Source organism: Macrotis lagotis, chromosome 2 (genome assembly GCF_037893015.1).
Source record: "Macrotis lagotis isolate mMagLag1 chromosome 2, bilby.v1.9.chrom.fasta, whole genome shotgun sequence".
Classification (NCBI taxonomy): domain Eukaryota; kingdom Metazoa; phylum Chordata; class Mammalia; order Peramelemorphia; family Peramelidae; genus Macrotis; species Macrotis lagotis.
In genome coordinates, this window is record NC_133659.1 from 135,774,212 (window position 1) to 135,791,829 (window position 17,618).

At 36.1% G+C, this 17,618-nt stretch overlaps 1 protein-coding gene across 4 annotated transcripts in view; it reads right to left on the bottom strand.

The window, feature by feature from the left end:
• LOC141513237 (cation channel sperm-associated auxiliary subunit epsilon-like) overlaps positions 1 to 17,618 on the bottom strand; it is a 139,258-nt gene that overhangs the window by 63,154 nt on the left and 58,486 nt on the right. For all 4 annotated transcript variants that reach the window (XM_074222861.1, XM_074222860.1, XM_074222863.1 and 1 more), the window contains 2 exons: positions 5,753 to 6,242; positions 2,104 to 2,587 (listed from right to left, as the gene is read on the bottom strand). In XM_074222861.1, the coding sequence (XP_074078962.1) occupies positions 2,104 to 2,587; positions 5,753 to 6,242 (974 nt within the window). The remainder of the gene's footprint in view (positions 1 to 2,103; positions 2,588 to 5,752; positions 6,243 to 17,618) is intronic.

Here is a 17,618-nt window from a genome sequence, read left to right on the forward strand (position 1 = left end):
CCCTATCCACTGTACCACCCACCAGCCCTATAACTATAATAATACTGTTAAAAGTTGGATCATTGTTTCAGGTCATTTTTCTATTCAGTTCTGGTTTCAAGGCATTTAAGTTTGCAAAGTGTTAAGACATGTATTTTCTTTGTCATATGTGTATGTACACAACATACACATATATTTGGGCATCCATAGGTGCCATAAATAAACAATAATTGATTCTATCAGCACAGTGTCTTTTACAGGGCATTATCTAGGTAACCTTACCATCTATATAGGATTCATTTTCCATTTGCACTCTTTTCTGGGATATCTGATATAATGATAGCAAATCCCTTTACCAAATCCATGAATTCCTATTTTATACATCTCTCCATATTAATAAAAAGGGTTGTCAAACATTTATGATCTTTGAAAAGTGTATTTTGACATAACAAAGTGAAAAACCTTGTTGAAGGAAACCTTCTGAAATGGTGTTTTGCTCTACCAAATTCAATAATGTTGTTTTAAGAAAAAAATATGTGACCATTCAACAACAAATCTAGCCAATCCATCCAGAACAATGGCAGATGAACAATTACAGAAGGGCATCATCATCAAAAAAATGCAGAAAAGCATAAAGATTAAGCATTACTGATGATTGTGATGCAATAAAATTATATTCATTAAAGGGCCTTTGAAGAAAAATGAAAAAAGTAACTGGAAACTAAATTACATAATTATTAAGGGGATGTAAGAACATATTGAAGAAAGAAAATTGAAAATTTCATTAAATAAAATGACAATTTTGAGACATGATACTAACAGTTATGAGGCATAGCTAATGAAAATTCTTAGAGGAAGATATCTAAATACTTTGATCAACAAGTGGGTACAATAGCTAAAAGTACTCAATTAAACATTATAGAAATATTAAAAATTAAAGAGATTGGGGTGGCTAGGTGGTGCCGTGAATAGAGCATCAGCCTTGGAGTCAGGAGGACCTGGGTTCAAATTTGACCTCAGACACTTAATAATTACCTAGCCATGTGGCCTTGGGCAAGCCACTTAACCCCATTGCCTTGAAAAATCTAAAAAAAAAAAATTAAAGAGATTAATAAAATTAAAAACAAAAACCTTATACAACAATGAACTGACAAATTAATCAAATACCTAGTTTTTTTGAAAAATAAAATGCTCAATTTTTGCACTAAATTGAAAAAGAATTCATAACAATTCAAGAAGAAATAAAAGAAATTTAGTTATTATTATAAATTATCAGTTCTCTGAAGGTGAATATAATCCTTCTAAGAGCCTCAACCTTATCCTATCCCTTTACCCTTCTATTTCTTTTTTTTTTTAGTTTTTTTTGCAAGGCAATGGGGTTAAGTAGCTTGCCCAAGGCCACAGGACTAGGTAATTATTAAGTGTCTGAGGCTGGATTTGAACTCAGGTCCTCCTGACTCCAGGGCTGTACCACCTAGCTGCCCCTACCCTTCTATTTCTTGATCTACACAGCCTTCTAACAGTCAGTACCCTTATTTTACTTTTTTGTACTCATTTCTTTATCTGCATTCTTTTCTGAGAATCCCTCCCTTTTCCTATCATTCATCTTCTTATTTCTCAGTACATTGAAGTATATTGAAAGATAAAGAATCTTTCTTTATCCCAGTTTTGATAAGAAAGGTTCTAGCACTACCAGTCCTCTAGCCATTCTTGCTGTCCCAGTCACAACTTGTTTGAATGAAACAATTGCTTCATTTTACTTTTCTCTACTTAATTTTATTTTTTAGGATCATCCCATCTAATTCAACTCAACACCTATGTATGCTCTTTCAATTTACCTTAGCAAAGACATTTTCCCATGTAAGAAGCAAAGATTTTGACCTTAAGTCCTTTATATTGATCTTTACTGTGTCTTCTTATAGTTGGAAAATTTGTCTCACACTTAAGACTTTTAATTCTATTTTTAAAAAATAGAGAAAATATCAATCTTACTGACATTTTGGTTGTCATAAATAGATGATTATAATTACCTTGAAAAATAATAACCATTTCATAAGAAAGTTCTTAGGGTTTGCCTAATAAAATCATTAATTTACTTCTTCCCCCAAGATAAAAATACTTAACCTATAAAAACTTGATGAATGCGGCTATTCTTTGCTATGGCTGGTAGGTGACTATTTCCATGATATGTCATCAGCATTCCATTATTTGAAAAATTCTGGTAGCTATAGTTGACAGTCTCATCATCCCATATTACAAAATTTGGCAATGCTGAAAACATGAATAGTGCATTCAATTTTTTATCTTTAGGGTAAAGCAATGCATAATCTTGTTGTGTCCATTTAGCTGTGTCCTCATCATAGAACACTAAAAGCAGTAAATTCTCAAATGTCAACTCTATCTTTAAAGAAAGCATAAAAGCAACTCCAGTTGGATCTGAGGTATAAGTAACACGGTGGACAGATAAAGATGGGATAAATGTTATTGCAAATTTCCAAGTCTCCAAGAACTCCACAGTGCTGAATATTCTCTTAAATTTTAAGTCAGAATATCCAAGATAGACCTCTGTTTCTGTCCATACCACCATCTCACTTAGTATTAGTCCTTCCTGCAACAAAATTAAAAATAAGAATGGATTTTAGATTGTCCCCTGAATTTTATTCTCTTTTAAGTTTTAGAATTATTTTAAATTAATTATTATAGTCTACATTTAAAAATATTTCAGTATTCTAGAGATATGTGATTTCATCCCATCTTTGACACTTACTAGCTATGGAACCATAGACAATTTGCTTAATGTTCCAGAGCTCTGTCACTACAAATCAAGGACAATACCTTCACTATTTGCTTTCCTCAAAAGTTATTTTGAGTAACAAATAAAATAAACAGTTATTCCTTCCACATAACAAGGAGAGGAGTGTGACCCTCCTGCAATCTGGAAAATCCATGTAAAATTTTTTGGCCCTCCCTTCATTTTAGAAAAATAGTCTGAATTATGATGGCATTAAAAGATAAAATATGCTGATATAATATAATACTATACCTATACTTTATGCATTTGAGTTTCTAAACTTTTTCTGTGTTATCTGATGGCCTTCACCTCTTGTCTATGGTTTTTACAAAACTCCAAAAAACTGATCCATGATATAGTGAAAACAACAATGGAAAAAGTTGTGGTGTGGTTGGTTTAACTGTATATGTAAAGTGCTTTGCATGTATTTCCAGTTATCCAAATCAGTTGAGTTTTCCTCTTAATCTATGACTTAATAAGGAACCATATTCCTGAAGCTAATTTAGTGATGGAAGTCTCTGTACTTAGCTAATAGACATAATAAGACATCACTTAACTCATACATTATTTCTTTCCAGGTTTAAAGGCCCTTGCCAAATCTTGTGATTAGTTGGCATAGTCATTAAGAACTCATTTGTGGTCACCTCCTTGCCACAGTTAGGTCCTGGGGCAGACTTTTAGAACAAATTAAAGTTAGCAATTATAAAAATTTTATGTTATCTTGAGGCACAGGCCTAAATATAAAGCTAAAAAAAGTATTTTTTTACATATTGTTTTTTCTCACTATATATATATATATATATATATATATATATATAATCAATAATGTAAATTATTTCAAATCAAACAGAACATTTCACTTCTTGACCAGGAGTAATATTAAGAACAGTCATTTTGTGTGGATTGTCAAATATCAGTCTGTCTCTGGAAAACCAGGATCCATAAATATTTGGCAGACAACAGGGCAGACAATAGGCATAGGTTAATAAGAGAGATAAGGAATATGGAAGTTACCCAGAAGTACTTACTTGGCAGGTAAAGAGGTTGAATTACTTGAAGGTGAAGCAGCAGCATTGTCTCCATGATTAGCATTGTTAAAAGTTCTGATCATTCATACAGGCCTACTCATGACCAAGGGTAAGAAAATGTAAATTTGTCATGAGCTGCATTCTTGTGACATCTGTTTATCTACACTCCTGTGCCACATGTTTCTGAGGGTGGACAAGACAGGTGGTGCTTTGCCCCAGGGAAATGTATGGTTAGATCAACATACTGCAATTTTTGTCTTTTCTCATCAAGAAATGCCACTGTGCGAACTTCCTGAGTGGAGCCAAGAGGGTGTCATAAAGTCAGGATGCTCCCAGAGCTTTTCTCCAAAATAACTTTAAATGAAATCTCTTGTCTAATCCAATATCCTTTAAGAGTTTATTAACATTTTTTGATCTCTATAGTTCTGATTAAAAGTTATTCTATCAACCTTCAATTGAAGATTGTAGGTTTCAGGATGTTTACCTCTGCCCCCCCCCCCCCCCCCCCCAGGGTCTGTTCTTTAAGATAGATCTGAGGGAAAAGTTCTGTCTGTGAAATTGCAGCCCTTCTCTCATTTGCATCTCAGGGTTGACTTCCAAGTTTTATATAACAAACAGATGGAAGGCCATCCTGAGAAGATAGGAAAAACTGCTCTGGTTATCTAGACAAGAGATGAACTCTTATCTTTTTTTAATCTTTGGTAAAGAGGAGACAGTAATCCTGGAGAAAATCAGATCTTGTCAGTTTTGACACAGGCTCAAACCTCTGAATGGGTTAGATAATCATCAAAGTAATCAATGACATGCAGATATGTGGCCTGATTGGTTGACTGCCAAAAGTTTTATGACTTTTGTGGATTCTGTATAAATTGTCCCTCAAATTTTATGAAAATGTTGGTTTGCTAGAATGCCATCCACCTGTGTGTTTGGTAAGATCCTAGAGAATTAAACTTCATTTATTAAACTAACTTTGTTATTTCATTTTTAGTTTAAGAAAATTAAGGTTAACATTCTAAACTGACAGAAATCACCAAAAAAACCCTCAGAGTTATTTTTTTTTCAGTTCAAGATAACTTGGAGAAACTTCAGAAAAGGTCTGTTTAACATGACTAAAAGGGGAGTGCAGCCCAAGGTAGATGGGAGAACTGGGAAACCAGCAGGAGGCTCTTAACCACAACACAGTTGCTGGCTTAGCAAGTCAATGGTACAACAGGGCAGCAGTGAACATCCTAACCCAGTTCAGGAGGCAGAGTTCAAGCCTGGGAAAACTGGTGCAGCAAGCAGGAATTGGTTGTTTTCCTAGCACAGGGAGTAAACAGTAAGCACCTGAGATGCCAGAGCAGAAAGCCAGGGATCAGAGCCCTAGCCCCGCCCCCACCGCCCCCCCAGCACAAAAAGCTTGGGACTATACCCACCTGCCCCAGAAGCCCCAACCATCAAAATGAGCAAAAAACCTCAAAAGAGTGCTAACCATAGAAAGATACTATTTTGATAGGGACAATTAAAAATGCAATCTCAGATGAGCAAAGTAGGGCCCAAGATGCTTACATGTGAAGCTCAAATGGTATAGTGAATTGGTTTCAAATCTAAAAAGACCTCTTGGAGGAACTCTAAAAGGATTTTAAAAAAACAAAGAAGAAAAGAAGAAGAAAAATTGAGAAAAGAAATGAGAGGGCAGCTAGGTGGTGCAGGGGATTGAGCATCAGCCTTGGAGTCAGGAGGACCTGAGTTCAAATCAGACCTCAGACACATAATAATTATCTAAAGTATTTGTCTTGCAAAAATAAAAGAAATGAGAGTAATGCAGGAGAATTATGAAAAATTGATTTAAGAAAACAAAATAAATTGGCTCTAACTAAACTGACATTTTCCATATTGTTCATGTTCATGTCAGGGAATAAACAACAACTAAAATACCTTCAGGGATAAAGAACAGCAATAAACTTGTACTAACCCTTGGAGTAAATTCAGGCCAACAATAGGTTCTTGTTTCTGTTCCTATTACATTTGGAGGAATACCAAACTTCTGGTCAAGTCTTATGAAATTGTCTGTTGTCCTCAGATAAAGAGAATTTGCTGTTAAAATTACTATTCCTTGTTCTAATAAGCTAATGTCTTCTATATTTTTCCTTTCTTCCTCAGTCAGGATGTTGGGGGGTATTCTGATCTTCTCCCAAGTATCAAAAGCATCCGTTGTAAAAAGGGTCTCCCAATAAGAAACTATTGCAACAGTTGCAGGAAAACATGGTGGCCAGTCAAAAAGTATAATTTCTTCTTTTCTTGATGTCATGGGTAAATAATTAGGATCCTGGCTGAAATTTAGTTTAATATAAGACAATAAAAACATATAGTCTGCAATAAAGCAATCTTGGAAAGCTACTGAATTCCCTCTGATTTTCATAAAAAGGTTCTTTTTTGTAAATGGCACTTGTACTTCCCAGTCCCTAAGAACAGAAAAATAAAGCTGCAATTACTGGCAAGTATAAAAATTTCTTTTCACCTTGACATGATCCCTCCTCTTGAATCTTATAAACAGATTATTCTAACTAAAAACAGTGATTTGAAGTTACTTCTGTATTCAGAAATCTTTAGTGTGGTTCATCATAGCCCACAGGAAGATCCTCAATGAAATTTTCACCTCTTCCTCTCTACTCTGTGTAGAAAACTCAAACCCCATTTCCTTTACCAATACCTCTTTGATTATTCAAGTCACTTTTTGCTGAAGATTTTTTGGCATTTATTTTTAGTATTTAATTTTATACTATCATGTATTACTGTAGAAAGGCTTGCTAGTACATATGTACACACACATACATACATAAATACATAACCATCTATCTAAACATCAATCAATTTATCTTTCTATAATAAAGGCAGGAATTTGACAAATAAAAAGAATTGAATTGTAGGGTAATTCCTTTAATACCTGTTCTTTTACGCTTTCTTCACCTATCCACTCCAATTCCCATTCATTTGTATCAGAGACCAAAAGACTGAGAAAATGAGTGGGGTACAGACCAAATAGACCCCAATGGTTTATTGAAAGAGAAGTACCTATTGAAAGAGAAGTCTTTCAGGAAGTGTAATTTGGTCAGTAAGGATATTTTATAACTCTAAATCATACAAAGTCTTGGGACAGAAATACTGCCCTTGGTGTAGAATTAAAATAAACAACACATTTGGATCTTACTTTTCTACATGACTATTATTTATTTCAAAAGAATGTGATGGCTCTTGTTTTGGAGGAAACTTTGAGGACAGGCTTTGTCTTTTTTCCAAGCAGCTAAAACTTCTCCCCAGTCTGATGACCAAGTATGTGAGGACTTCATTTTCCTAAAGCCTGAGTGGCCTAAGCCACTACACTTCACACACTGTTCTCTCCACCATAGCCTTGTTCACTGTCTTGCAAAATTTCTTCCCCATTCCCACCCCTAGAAAGTTCTGGGTCTTTCAAATCACTATGATGAGATGTCTATACACTATGGTCACATTCACCACTCCTATAACACTCTGGATCTATATTCCATCCCTGGTCACCATTCTCCTTTGTGTCTTGCCTCTCCCATTAGAATATAAGCTCACTGAGGGCAGGGACTATCTTTGCCTTTGTATTTGTATCCCCACCTTTTCTGGAGGTGCATCAGGGTCACACACAATCACAACAGTGGAGATAGGTGGCAACCTTCTCTCCTCAAGCCTCTCACATTGTCCTTTTTTACTTTCCTTTCAGTGATGAGAGAATAGAACCCATCCTGAGGTCATTTTCTCTCACCTATTCTCTATCAAAATTTTCCCTATTCTTTCCTTCTTTGCTTTAGAGATCATTTTTTTTTGCAAGGCAATGGGGTTCAGTGGCTTGCCCAAGGCCACAAAGCTAGGTAATTATTAAGTGTCTGAGGCCTGTAAGTGTACTCAGGTACTCCTGACTCCAGGGCTGGTGCTCTATCCACTACAGCACCTAGCCACCCCCACCCCCACTATGCCACCTAGCCACCCCAGAGATCCTCATTCTTTTTTACTTTTCTGTAATATTCAAATATTCATGGTCTTTGTGTTTAGCCATTTCATTTTAAAGATGAGGAGACTGAGGCCTGGGTAGGCTAAGCAACTTGCTTAGGCTTAGATTAATAAATACCTGAGGCAGGTATTCAGAGTCAGGCTGACTAATTCCAGATCCAGCATTCTATTAAATTTCCCATGGAACATTTCATCTGACACTGCTGATTGACACTTCCTCCCCTGGATATTCTGTGCTCTGTTGGTTTTTGTGACAAAGTGCTCTTTGGGCTTTTCTCTTATCCATCTGACCATTCCTTAGTTAGGTTTAAATATCCAGCCTTAGTGTCGGTTCTGAATTTCAGCTCCACATCAATAACTGAATTTTGGAGCTTTCTATATGTATATCTCATAAGAATCTTCAAATTTATCATGTCCAAAGGATGGAGCCAAGATGTCAGCATGAAGGCAGCATTTCCCCAGAAACTCCTTCCCCCAAAACTCAAAAAACCCATCAAATTATGACTCTAGCCAAAATTTAGAGGGCAGAACCCACAGAAAGACTGAGTGACACATTTTCCCAGTCCAAGACAACTTAGAAGTTCCTTGGGAAAGGTGTGTTTCATCAGGACTGGGAGTTGGAAAAAAGCCTCGGCCACAGTGCAGCACAGCCCAGTCCAGCCCTGATCATGGATCACCAGGAACAGCTTGAGGAGGTGGTGAGAGAACTCTGCTACACCAGAATGAGTGTGGAGTGAGGAGCACCACCTGTAGCAAGAACGGGGGAAATGAGCCTGCACCTCCAGAACACAGCCCACAGATGCTAAGGGGGTCAGGGGAGATGGAAGAAATCTCTCTGCTTTCCCTGGAGCAGGACTCTGCTGCTGTTTACTGACAATCAGATCCAGGTTGCAGTTTGGCCTTCCATACTAAGGTAGCTAGGATCCTCCTCACAACTCCAGGGCAGAGGGAAATGCCTGTGGTCATCTACATATCAAAGTACAGGCAAGAGAGCATAAGACCTTGGAGGAATAAAGGTCCCAGAGGGGTGTCCCAAAAAACTCTCAAAGTCTTGTAAAAGTGCTGTAATTAGTCTTGGGCTGAGGAAATGAGTAAACAACAGAAAAAGAAGAATCTGACCATAGAAAATTACTTTAGTTCCATGAAGATCAAAACACATACTCAGATGATGACAAAATCGAAGTTTTGGTATCCAAAACCTCCAAGAGAAATAGAAAAATGGGCTCAAACTATGGATGAGCTCAAAAATGACTTTGAAAAGCAATTAAAGGAGGTGGAGAAAAAATTGGAAGGAGAAATGAGAGCGATGCAGATAAATCATGAAAACTAAGTCAGCAACTTAGTGAAAGAAAAAAAAATACTGAATAAAATACTATGTTAAAAACCAGTTTAGGGCAAATGGAAAAAGCAAAACAAAAGGCAAATGAAAAGGATTCCTTAAAAAGCAGAACTGGCAAGCTAGAAAAGGAGATGAAAAAGCTCTCTGAAGAAAATAACTCCATCAAATGCAGACTGGAACTAAGGGAAGCTGATGACTTTGTGAGAACTAAGAAAGAAAAGTAAACCAAAAAACCAAAAATTAGAAGAAAATGTGAAATATCTCATTGGAAAAATGACTGACTTTGAAAACAGATCCAGAAGAGATAATTTAAAAATTATTGGGCTATCTGAAAGTCATGACCAGGAAAAGAGCCTAGACTTCATTTTTTCAAGAAATAATATAGCAAAATTGCCCTGAGATCCTAGAAGCAGAGGATAAAATAGAAATTGAGGGAATTCACCAATCATCTCCTGAAAGAGATCCCAAAAGAAAAACTTCCAGAAATATTATAGCTAAATTCCCAAACTCCCAAGTCAAAGAGAAAATTCTAAATGCTGCCAGAAACAAAATTCAACTACTGTGGCTCCCATAGTCAGGATTACACAGGATCTGGGAGCATCTACATTAAGGGCTTGTAGGGATTGGAATATGATATTATGGATGGCAAAAGGTCTTGGTTTACAACTGAGAATTAATTACCCAGAAAAACTGAACATCCTTTCTCATGGGAAAAGATGGACTTTCAATGATACAGGGGACTTTCAAACTTTCCTATTGTAACAACCAGAACTGAACAGAAAGTTTGATCTTCAAGTACAGGACTCAGGTGGACCATAGAGGAGGGTGGAAGAGAAGGACTAACTATGAGGAACTTGATGATATTGGACTGTTTGTATTCCTGCATGGGAAGAAGGTATTGATAACTCATATGAACTTTTTCATTTATAAGAGTTATTAGAAGGAGCATATATAGACAGGGTACAGGAAGGAGTGGAATATAATGGTATAATATAGTAAAAAGATGGAGTCAATGGGTGATAAAGGGAAGTACTGGGAGGAAGAGAAAGGAGAGGAAGAAGGAGCTAATAAATTTCACATAAGAGTCAAGAAAAAGCTTTTTCAATGGAGTGGAATGGGGAAGGCAAGGGGGAATGAGTGAGCCCTCATTCTCACCAGAAATGTCTCAGAGAGGAAATAACATACACACTTAGTAGGATACAAAAATCTAGCTTACCCTAGAAGAAAAATGAGAAGAAAGGGATGGGATAAGAGAGAATGGGGGGGGGGGAGGGAAGGGGGAATAGGTGATAGAAGAGAGGGAAGATTGTGGGAGAGGGTACTCAGATACAACACACTTTTGGACAGGGCCAGGATGAAAGGAGAGAGAGAATAGAATAAATGAGAGTGGTGAAGAATAGAGTGGAGGGATATACAGCAAGTGATAGCAACTGTGGGAAAAATATTGAAGCAACTTCTCTGATGGACTTATGATAAAGAAAGCAACTCACCCCAGAGACAACGCCGTTGGAATCCGAACACAGACTGAAGTACATTTTTTTTCTCACTATTCTTGAGGTTTCTCATCTTCTTGGGGGGTGGTTATGTTTACTCTTATAACAAAATTATTGTAATGATATAAAATAAACAAACCAAAATCATAAAAAAAACATTTATCATGTCCCAAATATAACCCATTATCTTTCCCACTGATCAGATCAAGCCATCAAATTTCCCTCTTTCTAGTGAGGATACCATTATTCTTCCAAGCACTCAAGTTCATGACCTTGAAGTCATCTTGCACTTTTCCTAATCCTTCTTAGTCAATCAATTCTTATCATATCTGTCCCTTTCTCTTGCCTTATCTGATTTCTCCCCTGGTTAGGGTCTTTATCACCTTGTATAAAGATTATTGCTCCAGGCTTCTAATTAGAAAATAGTTTCTGATTTCCCCTTTCTCCAATTCATCTTTCATAGAACTATCAAAATATGCTTCCTAAAGAACAATTCTTAAAAAAAAGCTCCACCTCTAAAAACATTTTCAATAGCTACTTATTACAACAGTAGCACATTTAATTTCTGAGACTACAGTCTGAGTCCCCTAGCAGGCTGGCTATCAGATCCTCTCAGGACTCTAGGGGAATCCCTGAAGAGTTGGGTTTGGCCATTTTCTAATGCTACAGATCATGAGCCTTTGCCCATGTGCTTTCTGTCATGATTATGGATTTAATTAGCTTTTAAAAAGGGATTATTAATATGGTACAGCAAGAACAGTTGGAAAAATTCATATCTCTTCTTCCTTTCCCCCCTACTCATATCAAAAAGCCTATGAAATATTCTTCTTCCAGTGTCAAGGGGAAAGTGAGAGAGTATCTGGGGCATAGGGTCATTTTCTTGCTGTGCTTCTTTGTGGAAGTGACCAAGGTGAGATGTGGAGAGGAAACCAAAGTCCAAGGCTTCACTTATCTCACTTTAATCACTTTTTCTCTAGGTGACTGAGTACAGGTTGTCACCCTGCTGAACTTTCCAATATTCCCTTCCAAACAACTTTGGAATGTGGCCTCAAGTAAAATTTTGAAGCAGCAAAACCAAATAAAAATGATAAGGAGACATTTTTTTATAGCCTAAGAGAGTTTAGGAGGGCTGGCACAGGTCTAGAGTGGGATAGGAGCACCAGTAATGGCCTTGGAGGCCTCAGCAGCTTCAGAAGCTCTCAGTCCAGAGATGGTTACTTTTTGCTAATACTGAGTGCAGCTGGTGCTGATTGGCATCTACTGCCCATATTGTGAATAGTAACAAAGGAATAAGAGCCCTGGTCACAGTTCCATGACCAAAAGGATCACTAGCATTTGTGGCTACAGGGAAGCAGGGACCTTTCATGAATAAAGAGCAGAGAACAGATTAAGAGAACAGTGACCACACCTCTCCCAGGATAAAGTCACCTTGTAAACAATGAAAACTTGCAAACATCCCAAACTACCATATTTTCCCCAAAATAAAACCTAGATGGTCTAGCATGATTTTTTTCAAGATGCTTGTAATAAAAGCCCTACCCCTAAAATAAGCCCCAGTTAAGACTGTCAGTCAGATGGATGCATTTAATACATCCATTGCAACATATGATGAATATATTGAATTATAAAATAACAATATTAATGTATAATTAAATATAAATGATAAATAAAAATATAATTAATTACAAATAAATAAATAAAAGAATTGACATTAATACTTGTCAGTATAAATTATAATTAAACATTGTAAATACCCAAGCAATCTCCTTTGGATGAGAGGCCCATATAAACAATTGAACTCAAAACTTACTGCCAAATGATCAGTATAAACATGACGCATAAAAGTTTACATACTTGATAATGTCTGAATGAAAAAAGGCTCCACTTATAATCACTACTAAAGGTATGAAAGATATGATTGAACTGGTGCACCCAAGCAGTTATAAGGAAGTGGGTTGATTTAATGGTGCCACTTGTTTTTCAAAATGGCCATCAAGGTCTGCTTGTCTGGGATTCGGCAGAGAGAAGAATAGATCAAATACTGATTCCCACAGAAATGACTGCCTATCTCCAAACAATTGTTATTGCAATAAACAAGCCATTTGTGCATGAAAATCAATACTACATTGAAAATAGAATGGAGAAAAAAAATGGAAACTTTGTGAAGCCTAGCCTGCAAGAGGTCATGACTTGGGTGAAAAATTCAAGGGACCAGCAGGCTACATAGACAAGAAGTGTTCATTTAAGGGGAACTCTATAGCTGGACATGAGAAATTGGGGTCAATAGTTCTACAGGAAATGGTGTTGCAAGAAATTCAAGCTGGAATTATGACAATGTTACAGAAGAAGATGATATGACTATTTGAATAAAGGCAGATTTTTGTACATAAACAAATGATTAGATATCACTGAAAATAAATTATTGGAGCAAAAATTAATATAAGACCTAGTCTTATTTTTTGGGAAATGTAGTAAATCTGAAGACAGCAATACAAAAAAGCCCAGTGCTTGGCAAAGTGTTTCCCCAATCTCAGGTGAGGAGGGTCCACTTTGAACATAAAGAAATAGGTAGGGGCAGCTAGGTGGCACAGTGCATAAAGTACCGGCTCTGGAGTCAGGAGTACCTGGGTTCAAATCCGACCTCAGACACTTAATAATTACCTAGCTGTGTGGCCTTGGGCAAGCCACTTAACACCATTTGCCTTGCAAAAACCTAAAAAAAAAAAAAAAAAGAAAAAGAAATAGGCAATGGAAAATAAGAAAACTACAATAATAAACTTTTGTCCATTAAAATGTTACTTTGATGGCAGGGAAAAACCAAGACATAAATTTAGAAGAGGCAATGATGTGAAAATAGCTGTAAGCAAAGGCTCAAAAAAATGCTAATTGGACAAAAGATAAACAATAATTCCTGGAAGAATTCAAGAGATAGAGGAAAAACTGGGAAAAGAAATGAGAGCAATGCAAGAAAATGATGAAAAGGGAATTAACAACTTAATGAAAGAATCCCCCAAAATGCTGAAGAAACTAACACCTTAAAAAACAGAATGGACTTAAATTAAGAAAGAGGCATAAAATTTTACTGAAGAGAACTTAAAAAACACAATTGGGAGGCAGCTAGGTGGTGCAGTGGATAGAGCACCAGCCCTGGAGTCAGGAGGATCTGAGTTAAAATCTGGCTTTAGACACTTAATAATTACCTAGTTGGGTGATCTCGGGTAACTCACTTAATCCCATTGCCTTGCAAAAATAAAAAAAAAAAGAAAAGAAAAGCAGAATTGGACTGAACAAGACAAGATGGTGGTAGAAAGCTAGGAAGCTCCTGGAACTTTTTCTGAAATGACTTTAAATGAATCCCTTAAAGTGACAGAAAACACACATCACAAAAATAAAAAAAAAAAAAGAGTGATGCAGCTTTTCAGCTGAAGATAAAGGAGGGACTTCAGAAAAAGTCTATCTCACATGAGTTAAAGGCGAGTGAAGCCCTTCATAGGAAGGAGAACTTAGAAACCTGGGGAGATTCTTGGCTGTAGCACAGCTCAGATCTGGGGCTCAGCAGGCCAGTAATGAGGGTCTATATCTCAGCTCAGAAAGCAAAATTTGAACCCGAGGATGCTGGGGCAGCAGACAGGAATGAGTTGGGCTACCCTAGTGCAGGGAACAAACTGAGAGCACCTGAGATGCCAGATACCAGACCTGTAGGCACCGACACCAAAAACCTTGCAATTATGCCCCTGTGCCCCAGAAGCAGAGCTCAATTATTGAAATGAGCAAAAAAACCATGAAAGAGTGCTATTATTTTGTTAGAGAAGATAAAACTGACATCTCAGAAAAGGGAAGGAGCAACAGAATGCCTACATATGAAGCCTCAAAGGGAATTATGAATGAGTTTCAAATAAAAAAAGAAGAAAGATGAAATGAGAAAAGAAATGAGTCATGTAGGAGAATTATGAAAAAATAATACTTTCAAAAATGGAAAAAGAAAATTTTAAATGAAAAATTGACTAATTTGAAAAGGAAAACAATTCATCTAAAAGTAATTAATTAATCAACCAAATGGTAACTGAAGAAAATAAGATTATAAAAATTAGAGTTCAACAAAATTCTATTGAGGCACCAGGATTCCATCAACCAAAACCAAAAGAGTGTGGGGGGGGAATAGAAGAAAATGTAAAGTAACTCTCAGGAAAAATGATCAATCTGGAAAATAGAGCCAGGAGAGGTAATTTATGAATTGTTGCTCTACCTGAAAGCCACAATAAAAAAAAAGCTTGGAAAATATCATTCAGGCAATTAACAAGGAAAATTGCCCTACTATCCTAGAACAAGAAGCTATCTTTGAGAGAATCCATTGATCACTCTTGGAAAGAAATCCCCAAATGAAAGCTCCAAGGAATATTGTAGTCAAAAAAATTGCAAGCAGCTAAAAAGAAGCAATTTAAATACTAGGGAGTCAGATTTGCACAGGATTTGTCAACTTCAACATTAAAGTATCAGAGGTCCTGGAATATGATATTCTAGGAATATCAAAGGAACTTGGATTACAACCAGGAATCAACTGTTTTGCAAAATTCATCGTGTTTTATGCGAGGAAATAGAGGACTTTCAAACTTACCTGATTAAAAGACCTTAACTGAACAGAAAATTTGATCTTCAAATACAAGACTCAAGAAGTGCATAAAAAGGTATAAAAAAGAGTTAATTAATAACATCAAATTGTTTACATCCCTACATGGGAAGAAAATACTTGTAGTTCTTTGACAACTGTATTTCTCTTAGAACAATTGAAAGGAACATACTTAGATATAGTGTGTGGGTATAAATTGACTGTGATTTGAGAAATGTATTTTTAATGAGACAATTGAAGAGAGAGTAGTTGAATACAGAGTAAGGATATGAAATGATTATGCTTATAATTCTTGAGAATTGTATTTCTATTAGGACATTTAAAGGAGTATACTTAGATAGAGGGTGTAGTTACAAGAAAGATAAAACTATTAAGATATGAAACAATGTATTATCCTTGGAGAAGGAGGTTGAGATATAAGAGGATAAATAATATCACATAAAGAGGTAGCCACAAACTATTATAGTAGAGAGGTAAAGATGTGAATTTTGATCACTAAGTAAAGCTTACTCTCTACAGATTTGTATTTAAGAGAGAATATCATACTTTTCCATTTGGGTTAAGAAACTTTTTTTCCAAACAGGGTGGGGAAAGGGAAAGAAGAAAGAAAGGGAAAGGAGAGACTGATAAAAGGGAGAACAGAAAGGGGGGGAGAAGAGGCGAAAGGGAGAAGAAAAGGAAAGGGAGCTGATAGAAATGAGGGCAGATTGAGGTAGGCAGCAGTAAGAAGCAATACACTGGTGAAGAGGGATAAAGAGAAAGGAGAGAGAAAAGTAAAAATGGGGGAAGATAGGATAGAGGAAAATAATTATACCTGTGAATGTTAAAAAGATGAATTCTGTGAAATGGAAGAGTATAGCAGAGTAGATTAAAAACCTGAATCCTACAATATGTTGTTTAAAAGAAGCATATTTGAAGCAGAAAGATACACACAGGATAAAGGTAAAAGGCTAGAATGGAAAATGTCATGAACTTCAGTTCAAGTTAAAAAAAAGAGGTAGCAATCCCGATCTCAGAAAAGTAAAAACAGATCTAATTTAAAAAGGATAAGGAAGGAAATTACATCTTCCTAAAAGATACCATAGGCAATGAAGTGTATCAATATTAAACATATATGCACCAAGTATAGCATCTAAATTCTTAGAGGAGTAGTTAAGTGAGATTTAGAAAAAATAGACACCTAGTTGTGTGATCTTGGGCAAGTATCACTGCCTTGCAACCTAATCTGACCTCATTACCTTGCAAAAAAAAAAGAAGGGAAAGGAAAAAATAGACAGCAAAGCTATTCCATTGAGGGGAAGCTCAGCCTCCCTCATTAGAATTAGATAAATCTAATAAACCACAAAAGAGACAAGAAGGAAATTAAAATGAATAGAATTTAAGAAAAGTTAGATAGATTTCTGGAGAAAATTTAATGGGGATAGAAAGGCATATACCTTCTTCTCTGTTGTACATGAAACCTATACAAAATTTACCATGTATTAGGGCAGTAAGAAATACACAATGAAATGCAGAAAAGCAGAAATATTAAATTTATCCTTTTCAAATAATGATGCAGTAAAAATTATATGTAATAAAGGACCATAGAAAGATAAACTAGAAGTTAATTGGAAACTAAATAGCCTAATTTTAAAGAATGAGTGGATCAAACAACAAATTATAGAAATAGTCAACACTTCAATCCAAGATAATGAAAATGAGACATCATACCAAAGTGATAGACTGCTTTCCACATAGACTGACCTTGTTTTTCTCTAGATATTATCCTCCATTTTTCCATTCACATATTCTTTCTTCTGTCTAAAATGTTCTACTTCTTCACTTCAACTTTTGCATACTTATAGGTTCAGTTCCTGTGCTAACTTCTAGTAGTCCCTTCTGAATCCCTTCAATCTTTGTCCTAACCTCTTCAGATTATACTGTGCATACAACCCAGGAGATTATAAATGTTGTCTTTGTATCCTTAAAAACTAACATAGTATCTTGCATCTTGTATATACTTAGTAAAGGTTTACTGACTAGAGTTCAATATCTAATCTGCTGGATTTCAGAGATTTACCTGAAATTTGCATTCCCCATTCTTATCCATTATTTTGCAAAGGTAAGCAAGTTTATAGAACAAAAACATTGAAATCAATGCAAGACTGGTTCATTTACTTATTCTTTTCCTAACTATGGGTCTAGGTAGAGCACCTCACATTCATTTCCAGGGTTTAGTCCTACTATACTCCTTGTAGACTCTTTCCAACCTATTGATAACTGGGAATGTGAGATGATCAGACATGTCCTGGTAAATTTGGGGATCCTTAGAGACAAGTGACATCTGAATACAAACATTATGTCT